Here is a 27094-nt window from a genome sequence, read left to right on the forward strand (position 1 = left end):
TCATATAAGGATTTTACAAGCTTGCACACCTTCTTTTCTATTCCTGGAACTATAAAACCTTCAGGTTGTTCCATATAGATTTCCTCCTCTAATTCACCATTCAAGAAGGCAGTCTTAACATCCATTTGATGTATTTCTAAATTTTGCAATGCTACAATAACTAGTAACTATCTAATGGATGTTATTCTTGTGACTTGGGAATATGTATCAAAATAATCAAAGCCTTCCTTTTGCTTGTATCCTTAGCAACAAGTCGGGCTTTATATTTATCAATTAAACTATTAGGCTTCATATTTGTGACGGCCCTGGTTTTTCAAGCCAGTGCGTCCTGTGATGAACCGCAGTTTGACCCGATAACGGATCCGAAATGCCGAAGCGAAAACAGAAAACAAGACTCTAAGAAGTCAAAGTGACCTTCCATGAGGTTGTGGAACTCAATAAGAACAGATATGGAAGCAAAAGACCAAAAAAATGACAAATAAGCCCCTAGGGGAAAAATAGTCATTTCTGAAAACTGTGGACTCGGGTGCCACCGAGCACACCGCTGGAAGGATAATAAAAAACTAATCAAGATGGACTCAAAAATCACTTGATTCGGAGTCGGATGAAGAAGATATAAAACTTTAAAGTTTCATAAAATCAAACTTTTGAGTTTGAAATCAATGCGGTAATAATACTTTACAAGGGGTAACACCCCCTACCTCAATTTGAGATGAAAACCTCAAATCCCCACCGAAAAAAAAGTGTTCCGAATCCGCCGAAACTCCTAAGTTTTGTCAGGGACAACATAATCTACATGAATACCCAAGAACTCCCATGAAAATCACAACTTGACCTCAAGCCCAAACTTAAGAAATGGTCAGAAATGAATTCTAATAAGGGGGAATGGTAGAGCACGTCGAGGGGAACAATAAATGTAAGGGCCGAAGAATTTCTACTAAGGAAATCAAGTGGAGGAGAAGGAGAAAGGGTGGCAGCCAAGGAGCTCGCATGGCTGCCGGCCAAGAGAGTGGAAAAGATGAAGAAAATCTGAATTTTCTTCTTTAAGTCCCCTATTTACATGAAGTCTCAAAAAGTGCCCTGAAAGGGCCTCGCCGGGTCCGGAAAAATGAATTTTGAGCAAACGCGCTCAAACGGAAAAACTCCGTTAATGAAAAAGATTCAAAATGAGAAAATATGAATAACGGAAGAAATGGTGTTGAAAATTGAGTCCCGAGCAGAGAGATATGCCCCGAACAAGTTCGGTAGCAACCGGGTCCAAAAACTCTAAAAATGGAGAAAAACGACCAGAAAGAAATTCCAAGAGTCAATGACTCGACGAAATGTGAAAATAAATCCCATACGATGATCCAGGCTCCAGACGAGACATTTTGTAATAACTTTTGTTAATTGCACAATGGCCCATACAAAAAGGATTAACTGCGAAACTGCCCCAAAATGAAAATATCTTCCAAAAGATATTTTCTTAAATGCCCCTGAAATAAAATATCTTCAAAAGATATTTACAAAAAACACCCCAAGAAAAGAAAAATATTCTGAAGAATTGTGCATCCATGCCCCTATGGACACCAGGAGCAACCAGAGTACTTTCTTGCAAAAGTAAAGATACGTATTTCGAGGAAACTACTCAAGATGAAGGCACGTGAAGTCAAAAACTAACTCCGAGCATGAAAAGTGAGGTTTTGCCAGACAAGTGACAGACGGGGAAAAGACAAAATAGGGAAAAAGACGAAACCGGGAAAAAGACGAAAGGCACATAGTGTCAAAAAACGAAAAATACGAAAATGACTCGATCCTCAAAGGAAGTTGTCAATCCATAGAAAAGAGTCTCGGAAACCAATTCCGAGCACTCGAGATGACATTAAGCGACAAGAAATAGAGCTCAGAAAGAAAATTTAAACAGAAAAAATTTATCCGCAAAAATTTCGGGAAAAAGGAAAGGAAAGCAAATGACCGGGTCGTTACAATCTTGCTCTTGAAAATCCACTTATACCCTAAAGGTTTAGTACCAGGAGGAAGATCCACCAGCTCCCAAATATGATTTTGCATGATGGATTCAATTTCACTATTTATGACTTCTTTCTATAAAGGAGCTTCAGGAGAAAACATAGCTTCCTTATAGCTTTGTGGCTCATTCTCCAGTATATATGTCAGAAAATCAGGACCAAATGACTTAGACGTTCTAGCTCTTTTTGCTACATCTAGGTTCTTCCTTATTTTCATCATCTATAGACTCTTGGTCTATATTTTCTTGTATATTGCTATTAGCAATACCATGATTTCTTTTAAGAGGATTTTCACAAGGAAATATATTATCAAAGAAACAAGCATTCCTTGACTCAATAATTATATTGACATGGATGTTAGGAATGTCTGATTTATGCACAAAGAAACGATATGCACTACTATTCTGTACATAGCCTATGAACATACCATCAAAGGTTTTTGGTCCTATCTTAACTTTCTTAGGAATAGGAACCGCAACTTTAGCTAAACACCTCCACACTTTTAAAAATTTATAGGAAGGTTTTTGACCTTTCCATAATTCATAAGGTGTCACATTTGTTTTCTTTTGAGGTATTTTGTTGAGAACATAATTAACAGAGAGCAAAGCTTCCCCCCACAAATTCTAGGTTAAACCAGAACTTATCATCATAGTACTCATCATTTCTTTTAAGGTACGGTTTTTATTTTATTATATTATACTATATATTATAAGAAATTATATATATAAATTATTATAATGATTATATATATATATACATTATATTTTTGGATAATATTTAAATAAATAATGTTATAGTATATGGTATAATTAGACCGAAATTTTGGACAACAATAACAATACTACTTAAAAGTACACAAGATGAGTAGATGAAAGACAGTCTCCCAGCTGCGAATCCTCAACCTCGAGACTGGAACTTTTAATAACCTGAAAAATAAATCGTGGGTTAAACCCTACAAGCAAGTTTTCTCTACCAGACCTCTGAAAACCAATAAGCAGATTATCTTTGATCAAAACCAAACCTAATAAAGTTTTATCTTTAACATACAATGATACATATATATATATAAATAATTATATATACTACACTAATCACATCCATTAATAAGTTCACTAAATTCAAACTATTAAATAATGATTAAAACATAATCATACCTAAACCAATCCACAATCTCCCTTTCTTTTAAAGAGAAACTCCTTTAACCTTAATTTTATTTAAATAATTATTTAATCATTTAAATAGTAAATCATAATCTAAGGAATAATTCCTTTAATCCAAAACTCTACAACCACTAATGAATGATTTTATTTATTTAAATCATAAAGTAAAGATTTATACTTTGGCAATTCATCCATGCCTTCTCCAATAATAATTTATTAATATAATAAAATAAATGATTAACCCGTAAGTACTAGATTATTTTAATATAAGAATATATAATCCTAATCCAACTTACACATATAATAACCATAGATGAAATTTTAATCATATAACATATAGCGATTTAATTACGCTTTGACAAATAAACCATGCCATTATAAATATATTTATTTATATATTGGCAACTCAACCATGTCTGCTTAAGTATATTTATTAATACATTGACAATTCAACCATGCCTCCATTTTAAACTTAACGATGAACAAAATCACACATAGACATCACATGCATATCATAAGCATAACATTAATTTAATAACCAACCTATCCGGATATACCAAATAAGAATAATTAATATTAATTATCTTAAATGATATATACATATACACATATATTATTTAATATACACACACACACACACACACACACACATATATATATATCAACAATTAAATATATATATATATATATATATAAATGGAAGTATATATGTGTATATGTGGCTTATTTAATTTATGAGTTGTATAGATGGAAGTGTATATATATATATATATATATATATATATATATATATACCTCCTTCAATCACCAATTATTATTTAATTATATATACGCAAGTAAAATATCGTGGTGATACTTTATAGCTCTTAGAACACCAAGAACACATTCTCTAATGGTTGATTTTAGCATTAATAAGCTTGAAAACTAATTCTGGGACATATCTGAACTTCACAGTACCTTTCCGGGACTCCAAACACCTCCCTAGGCACCCCCACGCGCCTCCACACTCTCCCAAACACCCTGCACGCACTTCCACACACTTTTCCACGCTCGCACGTGCCCCCACACGCACTAGAGAGTGAGCACACGCTCACACGCGCTGAGACGTGCTGTTACGCGTGATGGCTATCCTTCTTGGTGACGCGGCGCTCCCCATAGGTCGGTTGCACCGCGTCCCCATGGGTGCGCTGCACCGAATCGATCTGGCCTCTTCAATGGCCCAAATCCGTGCACACCATTGAATGCGCACGCCATGCCTCACTGGATTAGTTCTTTTAGTCCACTACATCTTTATGGCTCAGATCTGTAGGCCCACCTTTGTACTATACACAGCACCGCACCGGATTGCTTACCATTGTTGACACGCCGATCACCCCCCAGTGTATATATACAGTTATAAAAAATATATATATGCCAGAAACATGATAAAAATAATTCTTAAAATATAACAGAAATTATAAAATAATATTAGAAAAATTTCAGAAAATTATAGAAAATTCTCAAAAATTCTATAAACCTTAAATAACCCTTTTAGGTAATAGATCAAGCATAACAATTAATTTTTAAATAAATACAACACATATATCTATTAATTTAAAATCCAAGTTTAACAAAAATAAAATATAATAATTCATTCTTTTAATTAATCCAATCTAACTATGATTTAATTTAATAATGTAATTAAAACCTTGATACTCAAGGTGAAATCCTTATGGGTTCTAAGAGAAAAGTTAGAGAAGAACTCGCCTGAAGGTTTCAAAATGAAAGCGACGCTTCAAGCTTTGATTGTCTCTTCCAATCCTAACATCCTTCTTCTTAGATCTGGCCTCCTCCTTGTCAGCCCTTCTTTTTCCTCTTCTGTGTCTCTCTTATTTTTCTAACGTGTAAAACTTTTAACCCTAAAGCCTTATGTGTATATTTATACACATTAGAATCCAAATCATATTTCTACCAGGATTACCAAATAAAATAATAAAATAATAATCTTTAAATAATATAATATAAATATATACATATATTATATTACACACACACACACACATATATATATATCTTCCATAATTAACCATTGGTTAATTAAATCATATATATATATATATATATATATATATATATATGTTTATAATTATACAAAAATGATCATTTAAATAATCAAATAACCATAAGCCTTTATTAATTAACCCAATATGGCTTCATACAAGTCCAAGACCACATCTTTTGGTCCAACTTCCCTTAAGCACAAATCCAAATAATTTAAATAAATTAAATAATTAAATAAATACTTAAATTAAAATAACTAATTACATGAAGCACATGAATAAAATAAGAAATTACAATCAAGTTACACCATACCAATAAAATCAACACATCAATAATTCAATCAATAATCAAACACACACACAACAATCATCATATCAATCACGAAATATAATTTAATTAAAATAAGACAATTAATCTAAGCACTCAATTTAAATAAAATAAATTATTTAAAAAATAAAATAAAAATAATTAATCCCAATTAAATCAAACAAATCATTTCAAAATAAAATAAAATTAATTAATCACAATTAAAAAAATCCTTTAAAATATCAGAGTATTACAGCCTTAGTGCTAGATTGAGCAAGAGACTGCATTTTAATAGAACAAAAAATGTGTGCACATTGGTTGATTGTCGAGTACTGGTGCACCCTCCTAATCAGCATAGACATAGCAAGTTAAAAGAGCCATTGGTTAATTGTCGAGTTTCAAATTAAAAGACCTAATTACATAAATAATTATTAGACCAATGTAAAAACACAAGAAATATTTAGAATACCCTCGACTTATAAAATATAATAAAAAATCAATAAGATTAAATTAACATCATATAACCAACAATAAACTTAAAGTAAGACATCATTTAACCTAACTTAATTACACGAGATGTTAAGCATGCTCCATATGAGATTGTTGATATTCCTTTTTCTTGTTATCATGTTTTACGCCAATCATGGCCATCAAGTATCAACATTTATGTTGTTGATAAAATCTCAACTTTTATATTATGTTAAACTTAATAAATTCTTAACTAGGTAGCATATACTTTAACTTTATGATCAGCGATAAGAATCTTTATTGTCCTCTAAAAATTCAAAATCAGAAATACTATTTAAAAAAATAAATAAGACCCACGTAAAAAATAGATATTGTGATCATCGAGAAACAACTATCTTATATACAAGAAATTGGTTAAAAAATCCTATTTCTTTTTCCACTTCACTTTCTCTTTTGGGTGACTAAGTGAACCATCCCATTTTCCCATAAACTCCAACATGAAAGTACCACAACTAACACTGAATAGAAGATTATTTAGGTATAATTCAATTATAATTATGAACATAATCAATATACAAAACCAGGAACATTAAGTGATAAAATTACATATCAGGCTATTGAGGTACGTTGAGCACATTGTATAACAAGTTTTGTACATTTCTTCTGGTGAATAACCCAACCAACATTAACTACAAATGCACAAATATAAATGATTAGAGTAGAAAATTCAGTAAAGAGTATTCAACCTGTATACTTTACCGTCCTAATTTAACAGTAAATGAATACTTAATCATAAAAATGAGCTCATATGTAATAAGCATTTACCAAATCTTTTGACATATTGTTAGGAGTAGGCTTATCATGCGAACATCGCTTCGTTGAATCCAACATATCTATACGACTATCGCAGATGTTGAAGACATACAAGTACCAATATTTCTCATTTACAAGTATCGGAAAGAAAAACTGCATATTTAAAAATATAAAATTTAATTTCTTTTACAATAATATTTTCTTGATAAAAAGATTATAAATGGTTATGTTTCCAAGTGATAAATATTACCATATTGAATTGGAAAACTTTGTTATTATTGACCTTCATTTCCTTTTATACTCGTTCCATATTGCTTGCATTTTGACCTTCCTATCAACCATTTTTGAAGATATCTTGGAAAGTTCAATTTGATCGTAAAGACACAATTGATAACCTAATATGTGTGAAACAAACACTCATTATAGATAGAATAATTTGTTACCCCAATCCAAGGCGGAAAGAAAATTTTGGATCATCTACACCTTTGTTTTAGTTTGAGCATTTGGCAATAGACGTTAACCACCTACAACGATCACATTTAAACCATAAATGCATGCATGTGATTGGTTTGAAAAATCAATGAACTTTAAGTGAACATACCACATTTGATATCCAACTATTGTAAGAGATTGATCTCATCTCTTTTTTTGTGAAGTAAAAACCATTTATGTCCACCAGGATTTCACTATAATTAAACAATAACATATTAAGTGTTTGAGCATAGATTGTAAGTAAATATAGAGAAAATAAATAATTATTTATATAATTTCTCACCCATCATTTTTGCTCTCATCCATGGCATATGTAAGGACCATCTTTGCTATTGCACTAATGGCACACAATCGGTTGACCTTTATTTCAACCCAAGGTGATCTCACATGGCACCCAGGCTTTATAACACATAATAAGGAGATGCTCACTGCTTCCTGCACATCACCTTCCTCTTCCATTGCTGTGGAGGTTCCCGCTTTCTCCTCCATTGGTGCGAGGATTTCTCCTTCCTCCTCTATGAGATCATGTTTTGTAAAAGATTGCCAAGGTGAGTTTGCTTGTTGTGTGGGGGTTTCGTTTTCCTGCTCCGCTGGTATGTGGGTTTCATCTTCCTCCTCCATCGGACAGTGTTGTGTAAACAATTGCGAAGGTGGGTTAGGTTGTCGTGTAGATGAACTGAGTTTTGTAGCGAGACTTTGTGAGGATCTCGACTCCCTACCTTGGCCTACATTGTGCCGTTGCTTCCATTTTTTAAACACTGTAATAATTTCAGATACCAACTCCTAACAATTTTTAAAAAGTTTTATAAATATATATCAGTTAATATATAAATGTAACTGTAGATTTACAAGTAATTGTGAATATGCAAATTTAACCGTATATTTATAACTAATTATAAAAAGTAATGATTGACATGATTACCTTATAATCGGCATCTTCAGATGTATGAGCTGCAAACTTTACCTCACCGCAGCCAAAACCATTATATTTACGTTTCTCCAAATTTAACCTCTCGCTAATTAATTTGTCGGTCCATCCACGTAGGCATGAAATCTCAGCCATCGATTTTGGGCCGTTAACATCCACACGGTGTAGGTAGAAAAGCTTCAATATATAAGCCATTATGATAATGACATTATAGCTATTTGAAATAAAATGATAAACACATTACAAATATTATATCTTAGAACATACCATGAGAAAGAACAAGTATTCATGTATATATTTACAACCTTCTCTTCTTTTATTTCCTTTATAAGACGTAATGCATTTTCTCAATCAATCTAAAACAAACTTCTCCCAATTATACGATTTAATAGCATTCACATTGTTAACCGCCGCCGACAACTTTTTGTTTGTCTCATTTTTCAATATGGGTTATAGAAATGATCCGCAAGTAAAAAGAACAAAAGCCCTCTTGAAGTCATCCCCAACAGAAAGAACATCCAATTGATGCACCAAGTTTGGCACTTTTATTGCACCGTTCTTTAAAAAATTGCTATTTTCTAACCAATTCACATTTTCTATAATATAATTTGGCACATATTCTCCTCTTCCCGAAGGTAGGCCAAGCAATTCTTCAACGTCATTTGGCGTTAAGGATTTGATCGCCAGATTCAAAGGTGAGATGGGATGTTCTAGGATCAAAGTATTTTACCAACCATAAGCACATGTTGTGATACCCCTCGTTTCTAGAGCCACGGGTGATCAAGTCCGAGCACAGATCCGAGAGATACCAAACAATCAATATGTAAACAAGCAGGAATAAAACTGAAGTAAGATTTAAATAATAATCACTAGAAAGAATACTAATATGAAAATCCTCAAACCTTAAATATTAATTTAATATAATTTAAATCCGTACAACTCGGGAATCCACCTGGTGGACCCCTAAATACAAATCTTTAGATAAATTTACAGAATTAAAATCCAAAACCATAATAGGAAGGAAATCCTATGTAACCGGTAGAGTGAGTGTCTGTATCTGCATCAACACGATCAAACTCTAAGCTGGAACTGGCAAAAACCTAAAAAATAGGAGTGGGTCAGACCCACATGCAAGTTCCAATTTACTACAATCAGTACATAAACCCGATATGCAGATACATCCTAGATAGCTCGGCAATATCTACAATAGTCCATATATATATAAATACACACTATAGGATGCTCACTAGCCTATAACATAGTTCAGCCTGGGTAGAAGATGACCTATAAAACACGCTTTTCAGCGGCCAAGTACCTAGACCTACCAGGGAACATTAGTTATATCCAGCTACTCAACATTTGCAATATACGCACCCTAACCATAATCAGGAAACTCAAGCTCGTATCACGGTATCATAAATATATATATAAATTCATTCCTAGTGCAGAGATAAAACAAATATCCATTATGTCGTTCAACTGTTTTAGTTGACAGGACATGCATCCATGTAGGATTTAACTATTTTAGTTAATCCATTCCTTATGTATGAAGGGGTAGGACTTAGCTTTTTGATCTAATCCATCCCTGATATGTCACCGTCCCATACCGGTACATATAATGCAAATGATCCTTGAATGATGCAACATTTTATACAGTTCATCAAATCATATCCACGTAATCCAAATAGTTGATATACAGAATTTAAATAGTTCATCAACTTGAAAATTCAGAATCCGTCCATATAATTAATGAGACAAAGTTTAATAATTCATCAAGTTAAGATCCAGTATCCATCTATGTCATTGAAAATTTAATTCATTTAATTAAATTTCAACTAACCCATAGTAAAGTCCAGCAGTTGACAATATTAACAATAGTAAAAGTCAATTATAAAGCTGAGAATGACAAACTATAACTCAGAAAATCCACACTACTAACCAATAGTTGCTGAAACATATAGAACAGTTTAACCATTAAAATAACGATCTCCATTTAATTAATGAAACCTAATTTATTAGTTCCTTAATTAAAATCCAACCTATGCACAAATAAGGTCTAACAGACACATGACCCTATTCTGTACCCAACATAGATTTCAAAACCATCCTCCAGTCATCTAAATTGCTAAATTAAGTTTACACAACTAGATACTTTATAATCACCAACAATGTGCGTCATTACTTAAAACTCCCACACTGTGAAAACCTTTAGCATATTAGAATAAATTATGCATTGTGAGTCCTAATATAGCATAATATCCTGTTTAGACACCATGCAACAATCCGTTAAATTTTTAAAACAAGACTTAGCGAATTAGTCCTTCCTATTCGTTAGCAGCGTACAAAGTCGCATATTTTTACCTTGTACCGTTGCATACTTCCCTACAGTTAGTTCCACGAGTACTAAGACATTAATTTATTAGAAGTGGCTCTAATATAGTATGGTGTAATGTTTGGAATCCATATTCCAACTCTTTTAATTGCTAGACACAGTTTAAGTAATTAACCCTTTACAATCCGTTATGTCCGTAAACAGTCTGCGACTTGTCTTAGATTTTCCCACCGTTTAATACATTAGCATATAAATAAATTAATGCATCCTAGGGCTCTAATATTTCATGAATTAATATATAACTTCATCTGCCTAGCCCAAACACAGCTCAGAAAAATCACCAACGAGCCAAACAACGCACAAACCACTCCAGTAAGTACATAGAATCACAGAGCCTGCTCTTAGAAACATAGAGCAGGCTCTAACCTTCATAGAGCCGGCTCCCATAACCCTTGGAGCCGGCTCTAATAGAGGGGGAGCCGGCTCTTTGCTTCCTAGAGCCGGCTCTCTCTCTTTGAGAGCCTCCTCTGCTTCAACTGCTTCTTTCTGCTTCGTCCGGTTGTCGTCTGTGATTCCGGCGAAGACCAGCGTCCTATTCCAGACCTTTTTAAGATTATTAGGGTTCCATTAAAGCTCTTAAACCCCTAGAGACTCCTCCTATTCCGGTGTGAACTAATTGACAAAAACTTAAACTGCACACAACAGCTTATGCAAGAATAAGTTTGAACGTTAAAAAAACACAGAACAGATTACCGAAATCATCTAGCATGCATAAAATCCATTTTTAAATGTTTAATTAAGTTCCTGGAGTCTATATAAGATGCACAGAACACAAGTTTACAGGAGAGGAATAGACTGAAACTTGCCTCACGATTCCAGTTTGAAACCTTAAGTGTCGTCTCTAAGTTTCAGAATTCTCCAAGTCTGTTTCCCCTCTGCTCTGCTCACAGTTCCCTTCCTCTATTGCTTCTTGGTTCCATCCAGAAGCAACCCCTCTGTTCTTCCTCCAGTCTTCCTCCTTTAGCCTCACAGAAAATCACCCGAGACCCTCTATGTTTCTCTCAAGACCAGTCTAGAGCCTCTGTTTTCCTTCTCATAAATATTACGTGAGTAGGATTGTTCCCAACCCTAGTAGACTTAAGAATATATATATAGCCGTCCCAGGTTTAATTAAAACCTAACCTAAGTTGGCGTCCAAACCATATAAAAATAAAACCCTAATCCTATATTAAATACAAGACCAAATAAAATAATTAATTTAGACAACTAAATAATTAAAATTAAACAATTACTTTAAAACAAATACACAATTAATTTAGAATCAAGAACAAATACACAATTAATTTAAAATAAAGAAATAATTAAACAATTACGCAAATGAGCACATAAATCACATAATGAAATAAAAAATGCAATAAAATCAAATTTAAATTCCCATTGTATCCTTTTGAAAACTAGGGGTATTGCACATGTTGTGCTTCAAATTGGTACACTCAATGTCTAAAAGGGACCCAAACCGAATCTCTTGTACGACTACCTTTTTTACCTCACTTAAATTGTATACTGCTTCCTTGAATCTACCTGGAGAACACCGAGTATTCAACATCTACAAATAAATTACCAATAAAGGCACATTAGATAGAAAAGGAAGGATAGAACACAAATATGGACATATTTCAATTAAATAGAACAAAGTTACACTGCCTTTTATGTTGCTAGCGATGAAACATGCTCAAATATCATGAGCGTTGGGTGTTAGTGATATATTTCTGCTATTATTGTAATAAAATATAGAATTAATCAGAAAGGGGCATATAATAATTATAAAGAACTACTCTACAATAATTACAAAGAACTACTCTACAATTCTAGTTGCTAACTTGCTAATTATCATGCGAATTGCAATTCTCAAGTACACCTTCATGAGTAGCTATAGGTTAACAAGTAGCTTTTGATAAGGATAAACAATGAGAAATAATTTAGGCAAATTATTAACATCCAGAGCCTTCCAAGGTATATTCTTTCATTGAATAAAACTGAATATGACATTAAAATGGCCAAGTAAAGCTTTACAAGTACAAACTTAATATTTGACAAAAAAGACAAGTCATCAGCAGGCAAACTGTCATCATATGCATCGACAAAAAAAGAACAAAAAATAAGCGGTTGAAGATCAACTCAAAAGGGCATTGGATGAAAATTTGGAGAACTCCGAACCTTGAACCGTCATAGCATCTCCCTAGCAAGTGCTTACCCTAGGAGGTGAGAAATGACCTTACAGATACTTTCTTGCAAGGGCTCGAACTTTTGTATCAAAATGAGATGACGTAATGCGAGATCCAAGCAAGTAAAGGGGATTGAGAAGAATCTACAAATTTCCAACAATTTGAATATGGCAGTAAAGGACTACAGTTTAGGCTAATATTAGAAACAGTGATAGTACGGGATGACAACTATTCTTTGTTTATTTTTCCATAAGAATTAGTTTTTTTGTGTGACTTCCCACATTATAAAGGCAGTTTTTTCTGGTTAAAGGCAAAAGAGCTTAGGATAATTTTCATATTTTAAAACAAAACAAACCCTGGTGCCTTATTGACCATTCAGATCAAGTCAATTTAAATGATCTTTTAAATTAACTCTATTTTGTTTTCAATGATTCAAGTAGCTGTCTGCATAGCCATCATAAAGTTATTGAACTCTCATCAAACTAAAAAGAGGAATTGAGACTAAAATGTGCAGTAAATAAAGCATCAAGCCACCAACAACATAATTGTATGAGATTATGTAGTCAAGTCAAGATGTAAGATATGAGGATAATAGGAAAATATGTAGTCAAGTCTTTTTTCTTTTTATGTAGATACAGGGAGACGAAGCATATGCCTTGAACCTTGGTATATGGTGCAACCCAGTACAATTGAACATACAACAAAATAAATTGTAATTATGAAGTTCTACAAAAGTGAGAAATATAAAATCAATATGATTTTAAACTGAAAGAAGAATCAACAACGATGCATAGACGGTATAGCAAAAATCATAAGATAAAAGCCCCAATTACCAGAGGGCATAAAAGGAGAATAATTTGCTTTAAAGCGTTTTAGAAAGAATTCTATTTCACATAATATTAAAGAATTTTTGTTTCAATCCCTTAGGCTACGTTTGGTGTGCAAGAATGGAATGGAATGCAGCTCGGAATGGAATGAGAATGAGAATGGAATGGAATGAGAATATTATTCCATTGTTTGGTGTGACACGATGAATCGTTATGGAATGGAATGATTATTACCATTCTATTGTTTGGTTGACCATCATTAAATCTGGAATGGAATGATTTTTGTCAAAAATACCCTTTTCAATGGCTTACATTACTTTTTAATAAAAATCTAATTAATATTCTGACGATGAATTATGGAATGTTATAAGATGCCCAATACTGTCATTGAAAAAAATAAAGAAAAACCTTAAAATAAAATAAAATATTATTTTTGACTCTAGATGATTGTTAATTTTTATTTTATATTATCATTGCTTTATATATAAATGTTCGAAGAGAGAAAGATGGAGAAATCACACAAACGTTTCAACACAAAGATATGAAAAAAAAAAAAAAAAAAAAGTGATATACTCAGAAGATAAAGAGATTAATACTTACAATTTGGTTGAAGATGCTGCAACTTTTTGTCAATGGCAGAGTATATTTAAAAGAGATGGAAGGTGAAAGACCTTTACTATGTCTAATAAAGAAGTTGAAAAATGGAATGTGAAATATTTTTTTGTCTATACGAAAGATTTTTGCCTTATTGAAATGTGATGAAGGGCTTATTAAGAATATTACAAAAATATTTAATCTTACTATGGAATGGAATGGCCATTCTATAGGTTTAGTAATGGAATGAATTTTCATTCTCTGGAATGGATTTTCATTCCAATGTAATGACTATTTTATTTCATTTCTGCACACTAAACAATGAATGGTTGGAATAGGCATTCTATTCCATTTCATTCCTGCACACCAAACGTAGCATTAATTCTTTTGGAGATCCCATAAGAGCCTTTAGTTTCTTACAACCTTGACACTTTTGCATCCAGCTTTCCTTTTTGTTCCACCAGCTTAACCATACCAATGCCCCTTACCAGTGCATTCATTTATGATTGAACCATCTTTAACTACTTCCCCTCATCTTGTCCAAATGCCACCTCTAACTTCTTGTGAAAGCATTCTTATTATAAATCTTTCTCGTTTTACCTCTCATCGATCACAGCATCTTCAATTGGCTATGTCCATATCTTAACCGGAATTTTTATTTATTTATTTATTTATTTTCTTCTAAATCATTGATTGTTTTAAATTTATCCTGAGTGTAATTAGTGGTCGCACATAGCGTATAATTGATTGACCATTGGGCCTGGTTTTAGGTTGGGTTTGTATTTGTTATTGAATGTGAATCATGATTCACAAACACCAATTTTTTTTTTTTTTTTGCTGGGACTCTACCTTTATCAACAAATGATAAACTTTCAGAGTAGCATGAAAAAAAATAAATCAATGGCTCATTCCTCCTAATTAATGTAATTATATATATAAAATATCACTTAACCCAATGGAAAAAGATAAAAGGAAAAAAACATGTGCGTAATTATATAGCTACAGAAAAATTGAGAGGTGAGATATTTCTCCATGCTCAAAAAAAAAAAAAAAAAAAAAAATTAGGACATTTAAAGTTCAAGCACACAATCAATTACCAATTAAGCGTCCAAATTGAACTGACCCACACAGAAACACATGCATACGTTTAAATTAGATTCGGTATTTTACCTCAGACCCTAGATTCATTCTACCAAATCAACAAAAAGAAATTTATAGATTAGGCAAGGATATGCTAAATCAGTTGAGCAAATTACTGAAACTAAAAGGTGCTCAAAACGGGTAGGGGAAGATCCACCCAAAACGGGTGTGTGTGTGTGTGTGAGAGAGAGGGAGAGATAGTACTTACCAGTTCATTGAAGCACAACGACCACCAATAACAAGAACAACAACGAGTAAACGAAGTGGAGAAGTGGGGTTGCTGCTTCGTTGGGTTACAGAGAGGATGAGAGAGAGGGCGCATGAATGAGGGTTAGGGCTATGCTTAAATCACTGTTATAGAGAGGGGGAGAAGGAAAGGGAGGGCTCTTCACGAGTAAGATTCTGAGTGAGGGTTAGGGCTCTAATAGGGTCAAATGTATTGGAATATAGAGAAGGGCATTTTAGGCAACACAAAAAATAGGGAGAAGGACATTTTAGGCAACACAAATTTGAAACAGTAAATCATCATATGCCATGTCATCTTTTGGGTCAAATTCATATTTTTGAAACTATCAAACTTTGACTCAATCAATGAGTAAATATAAGGTCTTAAGCCCATTTATGTGTAAAAATCCTTAATATTATTAATTATATGTATATGTATATATATATTTCACTGTTATAAGTAGGAGTTTTAATTAGTTGGTAAATATCCATTTTCTTATATTTAATAATTAGATGGATAAATATTCAGTTTTTTATTTTTATTTTTTTATTTGAAATATTTGAACATGTGTCAATAAAAGTAAGCCCAATCCATAGGCAAAAAAAAAAAAAAAAAAAAAAAAAATTAAAAAAAAAAACACCGGCCTAATATAGAGAGAGAAACCAAGATGAGAGAAAAAAATAGAGAGTGAGAAATAATGTAAGAAAGAGTAAAAAGAGGAAGAGAAAATATCATGTATATAAAAAAAGGAGCCTTAATCGGTAACATATGAAAATTTTATCCAAAAAAATATAAATGAATGTTTTGTTTAAACTTATTAAGATTATCTCTCTAATTTTCTCTCTTCAATAACAAGTTGAAAATGATGATTACTGTAAAGAGAAAAGAGGATTTTGTTTGAAAGGAGTAAGATGGGTATCACTATTAACCTATCATTATGATTGAATTAGATGTGTATTCATTTTTTATTCATTGACTCACTTCCTTAAATTTGAATACCCAAATAATTTAATTTTAAAGGACAAATTTGAACCTTTAATAGATTTGGATTTAAATTGCCACCTACGGACAACCTAAAATGCTCAATTTGACGAAGTGGGCCAACGATAATGGAAAGAGGACAGAGCCAATCGTTCCGGTTTCGATTGAGTCCGACCCAATCGTTCCGGTTAGGCTTTTAAAACCCTTGCAAAGGGTTTAAATTATTATATCATTCCATCCCAACCCAACCAAGGTCAGAAGTTGCAGAACAACGAACAGAGCAGAGAGCACAAGGAACTGATTACTGAGGAAGGAAAGACTGTAATCTCCAACGAACAGAGCAAAGGGTAATCTCTCTATTTTCTATTGTTGTTTCGTGCTTCTTTTATAGTTATTGTAATTTCATCTACACAATAACCTTCCATGTATTTAATCGGGTCATAAAATATGGGATGACCAAAGTATGTGATTTTTGGGTAATGAATGATTTTTGATGATTACCTGCGTTGCTGCTATGTCTTGAATTCATTTATCGGGTAATAATATTTTGTTTCAGAAATAATCTGAATCATCACAACGGCAATTCTAGAATTTTGGATCAAATATTTATATATGTCGGTAGTTGGTTCCCTAAAGGGAACGGTACCAGCAGCAAGAGTGATTTATGAGTTCAATGTGGCCGAAAGAGATGGATTAGGTCCGACGCCCCTACCGTTTTGACCTCCTCTCTCGGAAAGCACCTTTGCTTTGGGCGGAGGGTCAACAGCTTGGTCTAGGAAGAAGCTAGCAGGGGATACTATTACGGAATTCAGATGATGACATTGCTGACAGCAATCATCATCTAGAATATCTTCACTTTAAAAATCAAGCTTGTAATCTCAATAAGATCCCAATATATACGCAGTACACACACATTTCATCTGATATAATGTAAATTATTAAATGGCGAAGCATGTTGCTTTTGAACATTGGAATATATACATGGCTTACCAATTTAAAAATGCCTTTACAAGAACATGGTTTTGTTTTTTATGTTTGGCGTTTGCTATAGATACACCAGACAAATAAAACCTTTTACTAGTTATTGTTGTTCCACTAGTCTATCTTTTTTCCACTTTCCTTCAATGGTTAATATCATTTGCTGCTGTTGATTTTCATCATTTAATTATTGCTCTTCCCTCAAGTTTCACTGTCTTTGGCATGTTTCTAATATCTTTATTTTTTGAGGGCAGAAAAGTAACAAGTGAGGTAGAGGAAAATGCCTTCAAAGACCAAGAAGCATTCAAAGACAGCATCAAAACTCTCACATTCTGACCAGACTGCGTCTCCATCTCCCTGTAGTTCATCATCTGCGATGCCTGTCCCAGTTTCACAACTTAGTGAAGAGAATCTCCTTTTTTCTCTTGAGGAAGCTTCAAGCAAATTCCCTTCTCTGATCGGCAGATCAGCTTTTATTGGCCATATCACAGATATTGAGGCTGAGTCCAAAGGATGTAAGATGTGGCTTTCAGAGTCTTCTATGGTTGCCTTTTCCCTTGCTCCCGGTTCCATCGTATCGGTACTTCACAGCTTCTCATTTTTACTGTTCAACTATCTACTACTGTTGAATTTCATCCCAAATATCATTGGAATTGCTATCACGGATTTAATTTGCTAGGTTTTGGACATCCCATTTATGATTTCAGCTTAGGTTTGACTTTGACATGATTTTATGTAGAAATAAAATAGAACGTGGTAGGGAAAAACTTACTCAAAAGAAATCTACAATTTGTATGGAATCGGATCACTACATTTTCTAGCCAAAAAGTGATCCTTCAGTTATTAAACTGCAGCAATTGCATCATTTGTATCTAAAGATGGGTTTGGAACCAAAAAGTAGCTCAATGTTTGATTTTTTTAATTCCAAAAATAGGTTTTGGGACCAAAATGTTCATGTCTCTTTAAGGAAAGTAGTCGAGATGTAGCTCTTCCATATAGTGCCTATTTGGGAGCTTAGTGCCTTATTGTCTTTCAAATTTTAAAAAGATGCATCTGGAGGAAATGGTAAACTAGTGACTTTATCTCTGAACTTCTTAATAATCAGGAAAAAGAAGCAATTATATCATAATAACAATACTCATTCTGAGATGCAGTACTCCTCAAAATTCAATAAATTTTGAAATATATATATATTTTTGATAAGTATAAATTTTGAAATATTTGGTAGAATTTTATTTTAGTTTTGTAAGCAATACTGATAATGATGACGATAGAGTTCTATTCCAAAGATACAACTCCACAAAGATTTCTTAACTATTTGAGATCTGCTATATACATGTGTGTATATATATATCTAAATTCAAAGCCTATTATATTCATCAAAACATAGAATGTTTTTTTCACCCGCCTCCTAAAAGCTTTTGCAAGAACTTATTTTGCTTTTCAAAGTTTTTTTCTACAAGTTCATGATATTGCCGAGAAGGAAAGATTGATAGTTTTTGGTGGGGTGATTATTATAAATTATCATGGTGTCTATGTGACTGTGTCCTGTTATAGTTCGAATTTTTCTAAATATTGAGAATTCGCATGTCTAATTCCTCTTTCACATGATAGACATGTTTGACTACTTGTTTGAACTCCTATGGTTTTGCTCATACATATATTTATATAAATAGATGAATAAATATATACAAATAAAATGGCGGGACAAAACTGTATAATGAACATTATATATAGGGAGGCAATATCCGCACTCTACTTTTCGACATATGCACTCTCCTCTTTTTTCTTTTTTTAAAAAGAGGAAATTAGAAATGTGTTCCTAATCTCATTGATGTTTGATTTCTTCATATATGAAGTTAGGGACATGATGTAGGACAAGAACATACTCAAATAGAAGAGAGCAAATAAGAGTTGTGGGTTGGAAATTCAGATAAACAAAGCTATGGTTCAAGAGTTGTTAGTAGAAACTCGAAAGAAAGAATATGTAAATAACAAAGGAGCCTATTGGAATCACTCCAACCGGGCCTAGGCATCAGACCTAGGGAAGGCCTCACACCTTTAGTATTTGTGAAGCACTCACAAAGAAATCTCAAAAGATATTTTTTTTATTCATTCATTGTTTGAGTAATCAGAGTTACGTAGTATCCTTTTATAACAACTGATGACCCTTGGATTACCCTATAATTTAGGTAATCAAAAGTTGACTCTAGCAAAATGAAAGTAACCTCCACTGCCTTCCACCATCGCCACCACTGTCCTCGTCCACCACCACCACACCACTGCCACCGCCATTGCCTTCCACCATCATCACCTACACCACTGACGCCTTCCACCATTACCCACTGCCTTCTACCAACACCTTGCTGCCTTCTGCCACCACCGCCGTCGGCCCGTGGCCTTCCAACGCAACCACCTACACCACTACCGCTTTCCACCTTCATCACCATCAACCACCACATCCATTTATTTAAAAAACAATTATATAAGAATGTTATTTTGTCACTAACAGGGGTATTTTGGAGAATTTAATTTGAAATTCATACTTTTCTAAATTTTACATTAGTTCATTCCTACAAATTTCATATTTGCAATCAAACAATAGAATGAGAATGACCATTCCGTTCCCATTCTCACTAACAAGGGTATTTTGGAGAATTTAATTTGAAATTCACACTTTTCTAAATTCTACATTAGTTCATTTCTACAAATTTCATATTTGCAACCAAACAATAGAATGAGAATGACCATTCCATTCCATTCTTATTCTCATTCTATTGTGACTTGCATTCCATTCCATTCTAACTTGCATTCCATTCCATTCCTGCACACCAAACGTAGCATAGGATGTGGTTCCATTGGCTCTGGGACATTATAGTCTCCCTTACCATCTGCAGAATGACCAACAACCTTTTTGTCTCTGGGTGGCCTGGTGTTATTCTCCTTTCCGACACTTGCACCAGCCAATGCAGTAACAGCTGCACCATCCTGATTGCGACACTTTTTAAACCCATCCAACTCCATGGGGTTCTTGAGAGCTTTGGAAAGGACCTCAACCAAATTGGGAAGTGCTGACACACGTACTCTGGATTCCTGAACGACAAAAGTCTTGTGAAGAGAGATTGCAGACTCTGTAGCAGCCTCAAACCTCCCAACATCATGAACCTTTGCCATGGGCATGCTGTATTCATTTATCCAAGCCACTTTGAACAGTTGTAAACGTGGTTGGCTTGAAAATTTTAGGTGCTCAACCGGGGCTGCGGAGACAACACTTGTGCAGCCATCGCCATCAATAATAGGTTTCCGAGCTTGGTTCCCACAATGTACTTGGATCTGAAAAATAGTTGTGTGCCACCTATCTTCGTCTTCAACTTTAGGGTCTTCAAGGATGTGCCTCACAACGGAGTTGGAGGAAACATTCTCTTCATCCTCTTCCCGATGATCAGTGTTGTTCTCATTATCCTTGCTAGTCATCCTACCCTTTCCTTAAAGATCAGGCATGTTATAGAAAGATGGATTTGATCCACCATTTGGCAGCATTGTTGGTGTTGGTGTGCTGCACGGTCCATCACTTGACTTCTTTGGATCCAACGGCATCATGGAGTTCGTGATGATTCTCTTCTAATGAATTTCTTGGAAACTCCAACCCAGGATACAGTGGTGAATCAGCTTTCAAATTACACCTTTGCTGAGAGTTTAAAGGCTGTTGTTGCTCCTGCTTTCTGCCATTGTTAGTGCTGAATACAGTTTCTTGTTCAATGGCTACCGATTTGTTACAAGGCTGCGAAATTTGGGCTTCTATCTCACTGCATCGAGTATTCAGCCCTTTAAATTGTTCCAGAAATTGTACCAGCAACTAAGTCTTCTGATTATGATCTAATCTTTCATTGCCCGATCGAGTAAACATCATGTCTACTTAGACTTTGATACCAAAAACTGATGCAGGACAAGAATAGATCGAATAGAAGAAAGCAAATAAGAGTTGTGGGTTGGAAATTCAGATAAACAAAGCTATGGTTCAAGAGTTGTTAGTAGAAACTAGAAAGAAAGGATCTGAAAATAACAAATGAGCCTATTGAAATCACTCCAATGGGCCTAGGCATCACACCTAGAGAAGGCCTCACAAATTCAGAATTTGTGAATCACTCACAAAGAAACCTCAAAAGATATTTTTTTATGCATTCATGGACTGAGTAATCAAAGTTACATAGTATCCTTTCTATAACAACTGATAACCCTTGGATACCCTATAATTCAGGTAATCAAAAGTTGACTCTAGCATAATAAAAGTAACAAATAACTTAATTGATGCAATTTAGCAAAATAATGCAATTTGACTGAACCCCCTAATTATGCAAGACTCCAAGTGGACCCACTTCATCTAGAACGTACCAAATTAAACCTTGAGCCTTTGAGCCCTCCTTGCCACACCTTGTATAATCTTTAAAAGGCTGCTTCCACCGTTCTCTACCAGGACAATAATGTCTGAGCATTTGTTGAATAGTGGAGTGTAAATCGCCTCCCATATATAAATGAATAAATATAAATGTCATTTGTGACATTCACTTGGCCAACTATATAAAATTATGCCCAGTATTTTGATTTTATGGAGTTGCTGTCTTTTCCGCACATCAGACGCCCTTTATTCTATCATAAGAGACTGGGAACATCTTGTTTGTGTTGAAATGCAATGTGCAACATGTTACTTTTCCACATATACCTTTATTACATCACTTGAGATAGAGGAAAATCAGTTTACTCTTGTTTGGCGCAGATCATTAGCCTCATTGATTGAACCCCGCCTTTTTGCCACCATGGGGTAGGATGCATATTAAAGTTTAAGATTAATTTATTGGCTGGTTTTAAGATTCTATGATTTCTCTGTTGTCTTTGCTTTCACAAGTTCAGCAAGGCAAGTAGAATCTACTAAAGTAGTCAGCAATGGGGAAGTTTATGTCAAAGCCTTTGAGCAGGGGGAAGGGTGTTCCGGTGTATTGAAGTTTCAATGCCTATATATAGATATATTGCCATTACTTCAAGAATGCTTTTTAATTAAGTTAGTGTTTTGATTGTTTTATTGCTTGGATTTTAAGATGAATACTATGCAAGGCAAAGGTAGGGACTAGAGGGTGTTGAAATATATAAATATTTCTATATAATCTTGGAGTAAAATCCTCCACCAATCATGGTGCCTCCCTCGACTATTGTACACCTTCCATATATTCTTATCTTTACCATGCATATATATAGGCTTTTTGTGCTCAAGCAATATACAGATCTGAATAATAGAAATGTAGCCCTTTGTGGCTCTTTGTCCGTGGATGAAGGCCTTAGTGCCGAACCATGTAAATCTCTGTGTTTTCCATCTTCCACTTATTCTTGATTTATATTTTATATTTGCACATCCAAATTTAACAAAGGGCATAATTCCTCATTGGTTTGCACCACCCGACTAGAAAACTCTTTTATTTTTCTATTTTTGTACACCTTTACCTATTTCTCTCTTTGCTTGTGAGGAATCTTTCCTTGTTTATTATTTCTTGTTTAGGAGAAAAGGTCGGGTCCTTTCTATTTTTGAAGATTGTTATTGTTTTTTCCTCTTTTTTTTTTTTAACCCTGAATGGTTGAAATTTTATTGAGACAAAAAGAATACAATAAAGTTACAAATACCACAGAGGGCACACCCTCTAAAATAACAAATTCAGAAGGTTAAAAGTAGGCATACCTACTCCTGCAAATAAAACAAAAAGATGATTATACAAATAAGCATATATCCTCCAGTCTTAGCTTGGAGCCTCAATCACCTCAAAGAAGACTCCCCTAGCTAAATCAGCAGCTTCTCTTCTAGAGTCCTTGTGCAGTCTTGCATTCCTCTTAACCCACATAGCAAGAAGACCAGCAGTGAACAGCATTTTGCCTACTTTACCTTTCACTGAATGAGGTCTAAATGAGCTAGAAAATCAGTCAGCCAATTACAAAAAGTTCTGGATTCTTGGCATATCCCATAGCAGCAGATTATTAAACAATTGCCACAATGCGTTAGCATACTCATTGGAGAAACAAGTGATCCCTTGTCATCTCCATGAAAACAGTTATGGCATATAGAAGGAATGCACAAATGTCTCCTCTGATATTGAAAAGAGAGGGAAGCTTGTCATGGAAAAATGAGGCAAACCGTGAATGAACTTCCAGGTCTCCCCATTTTCCATACTAGCTCAGCCCCCTGCACCTCAGAGTTTTGCATTATGCATTTCTCCCAAGCTCTCTTGAAGGAAAAGTTACCACTACTCCACAAAAGACAGTCTTGTCCAGAGCTGTATAAGTGAACAGTGGAGAAAAATTGTCTCAAATTCTGAAGTTCATCAGAATCTAATAAAGATAAATTCCATGCCCCATGTAAAATTAAAACATTCAGAGAAGCAGACCTATAAAAAGGCAACAGCCTGAAGATTTTGTGACCCCATCTTTGCTCCAGAGATAATCCAGAACACCTAGGATCATTAAACAACTTAATCAAGTCTCCATTCCCAATCCTGCATGTGATATTTTCAGCTAGCAGTTCTCTAGTAGAAAGAATGTATTTCCATACTAGAGAATGTGAGCTAGCCAATGTACAATTCCTGAAGGATACACCAGCAGTATACTTGGATCTCATCCATGCAACCCATATCCAATTCTTACGTAGAAGATAGTCCCAAGCAAGACAGCATTTGGCAGCCAAATACAACTCAGAGATCTTTCTCAGGCCAAACTCTCCCTCCTTTCTAGGAGAAGAGACTTTACTCCACTTCAAGAAATGTAACTTCTTAGCAGAATCAGAGCTTCCCCAGGTAAAATTCTTAATCTTCCTGTTAATAAGCTGAACAATAGATGCAGGCATAGAAAAAGCTGAACTCCAATAATGCACAATAGCACACACCACTGTCCTCACCAACTCAACCTTATGAGCTAGAGAGAGAAGATGAGTGTTCCAAGCAGAGATTTTGGAGTGAATCTTGTCAAAAAGTGCAGAACAAGAGTTCCTCCTTAGACCATGCATGCTCAATGCAAGGCCAAAATATGGCATAGGGGAATTGCCTTCTCCGAAGTGGAGCAGTCTCAGGAAAAAGCATTTTCCTCTTCACTGCCTTTTATTTTGGTAGTTTTTCTTTGATTGTTTCAATTGTCAGGTGTATCTCTTTTCAGAGTTTTAATAAGTTATCATTCCGTTGCATAATCTTAAATTTTATATTTTTGATGATGATTGTATGGATTGATTGACAGGTCTCACTTGCTTCTTCAAGAAATAAATTTTCAAGTGACGTCCCTCTCATTCCATTAGCAGATGAATTTTCAAGACATTCTGGGCTTGGTTCTGGGGATAAAATGGTTGATCAAGTGGGGAACTACTTTGCTCTAGCTACTGTTTTTCCTTCCTGTAAGGTTTGAATAAGACAAACACATACTGTCTTACCTTATTTTGTTCTTAGTACTATACTACTACTAATGGTTTAAAAACTTAGGAAGACAAATTGCATGCAATAATTTCAGGAACATTTAGGTTAGTGTAATGATCCTGCTTAAAGTACACATGGATTATTAATCTTCTGCAGGTTAAAAAATATAAGTCCTGACAAAAAAAGGTCTCTCTTTGATCAAGATAATGTTTAACATAGTGGTCAAATTGGGGGTTTTTCCGCAAAGTACTATGAGTGAAGTTGTAGCCCGTGGGATCTGTATTACTGAAGTTGTGCATATTTCGTCATTGGTTGGATTGTTTTGTTGGTAAAGTTCTTTGGCCTTTTGGATCTTGGTGGTTTGGGTTGTCATGGGTACTCAAGTCAACACAATAGCAACGAGCATGGAATATGTATACCACCCTGCATTGGTTATGATTTTAGTTGTTCTGTCCCGAGTCTCCATAGATTTACTGTCTATGCGTCCAGTATTAATATACACATGTATATTACGGTATAAGTTCATACTTGAAAAAAAACAAACTTGTGTGCCTTTTATAGCTTTTCTCGGTGACGGGAGTAATTTGAATTTTGTGGAAAAGGTGCCTTGTTGACAACTTTGGTGGTTTAATTGATGAAATTGCTCCATTTCAGCTCTATTATTTATCATTCAAAATAGAGTCAAGAATTGAGAGTTACCCATTATCTCTGTAGCTTTCAGGATCATGGTCTGAGATGGTTCTGCCTCTCATGGGGCAAGGTCGGGGTGGGTTTGCCCTCCAAATCTTGCACAGTAGCATTCCTTTTGTAGGCTTTTGTATTTTTCATATTTTCAGTTGAAGAGAGCTTTGGTGCTAAATGGTTGTTTTAACTCTTAAAGTAACAGTATATATCCTGAAATAAATGTGAATGCCATTGTGGTGTGCTGATTTTCGAAAAGGGATTAATGATACTTCCCTGCCACCAAATGAATAAATGTGAATGCCTTTGTTTTAATTAATTACACTGCGCCTTGCGCTTAGGCTCCATAACGCCTTAGTGCGCCTTGAGACTCTAACAACTATGGTTGATAGTGAAGTTGATTAAAAAAAAATTGATGTGGGGGATAAATGGTTTAATCATTGTAGAAACTATAACATCCAGTAATGGTATCCCTTCCTTCCTTGTAAGAAAATTTTGAACGACCTTTCGGAATATCCTACCTGGTCTGCTCTTTGTTGCTAGTGAAATGGAGTATTTTAGTAAGTGCTTAAAATTTAATGTGGAACCATTTAGCATCATATCATTTTTTCATTCAGTACATGTCCACTGTTTAGTCTTTTCCTTCTTGTTGGCATTATGCAATTAGTTAATTATGGAATATTTTTGATTTATGAATAATCTTCTTGGATCTACTTTCAAACATTATATTGTGAGAATAATATTTCACTTCATATTTTCATATTACTTATTTGGCCCCTGCAAGTAAAAATTTCTTGGTGCCTGGCTTCTCTCTCTTTCTCTCTCTCTCTCTCTCTCTCTCTTACACACGCATGCATGCACACGCACGCACACATCCCATCTTTACTCTTTCAACATGAAGCAATTGAAAGCAAACGTAGGTGTGAAGGTTCTTGTCACTTTAACTAAGGGTTCCTAACTTTTCCACATTAATTTTATTGTTCCTGTATCAATCGTAGTTGTCTTTGTTACTTAATTAAGATGGTTTAGTTTGCTGATGCTTTTCTGTTTTTAATTGAAAATAGACTCAGCATGTTCCCAAAATAGAGGTACAGAAAGGAGAAGTAAATTTGAGGGGTCTCCAAATATTTTCATTTATGTGAAGTACCATTTGGCGGCTGTGACACTCTTGGGTTGATATTTCTAGAGGTGTTTGATTTTTGAATTTCATGCAACATGGAAATTATTGATAAATTTTTAAATTCTCTTATTGTTGTCAGCCTTATGCTCTATGTTATGGATCTTCCACACCTACCCTTTTCAAATGCTTTACTACATATAAAATAAAATTTATCTATTCCATACATTTTTGGGGCTGTTGTTGAGAGAAGATTTTTACTTTTCTTTTTAATGTGAAGCTTTGACCTACTGATTTTCAGTTTCTTATATCATCCATTTATGGGCTTATTTATCTGCTTTTAT

General features: G+C 34.3%; 1 protein-coding gene across 5 annotated transcripts in view; it reads left to right on the forward strand.

Annotated features, from left to right (window-relative positions):
- The first annotated feature begins 16671 nt into the window (after positions 1 to 16671).
- The window catches only part of LOC132280203 (calmodulin-interacting protein 111-like), a 41797-nt gene continuing 31374 nt past the window's right edge, over positions 16672 to 27094 (forward strand). For 3 of the 5 annotated variants that reach the window (XR_009471546.1, XM_059782399.1, XM_059782443.1), the window contains exons 1-3: positions 16672 to 16885; positions 17771 to 18096; positions 24780 to 24938. Coding sequence is in view for 4 of the 5 variants with exons in the window: in XM_059782399.1 (XP_059638382.1) it covers positions 17797 to 18096; positions 24780 to 24938 (459 nt within the window). In the remaining variant the exon portion in view is untranslated. The remainder of the gene's footprint in view (positions 16886 to 17770; positions 18097 to 24779; positions 24939 to 27094) is intronic. The other 2 variants (XM_059782434.1, XM_059782439.1) reach the window with 2 other exon arrangements.

This window comes from Cornus florida, unplaced genomic scaffold (genome assembly GCF_030987335.1).
Source record: "Cornus florida cultivar Cherokee Brave unplaced genomic scaffold, ASM3098733v1 CherokeeBrave_3.0.0_Hap2_Chr01, whole genome shotgun sequence".
NCBI lineage: Eukaryota > Viridiplantae > Streptophyta > Magnoliopsida > Cornales > Cornaceae > Cornus > Cornus florida.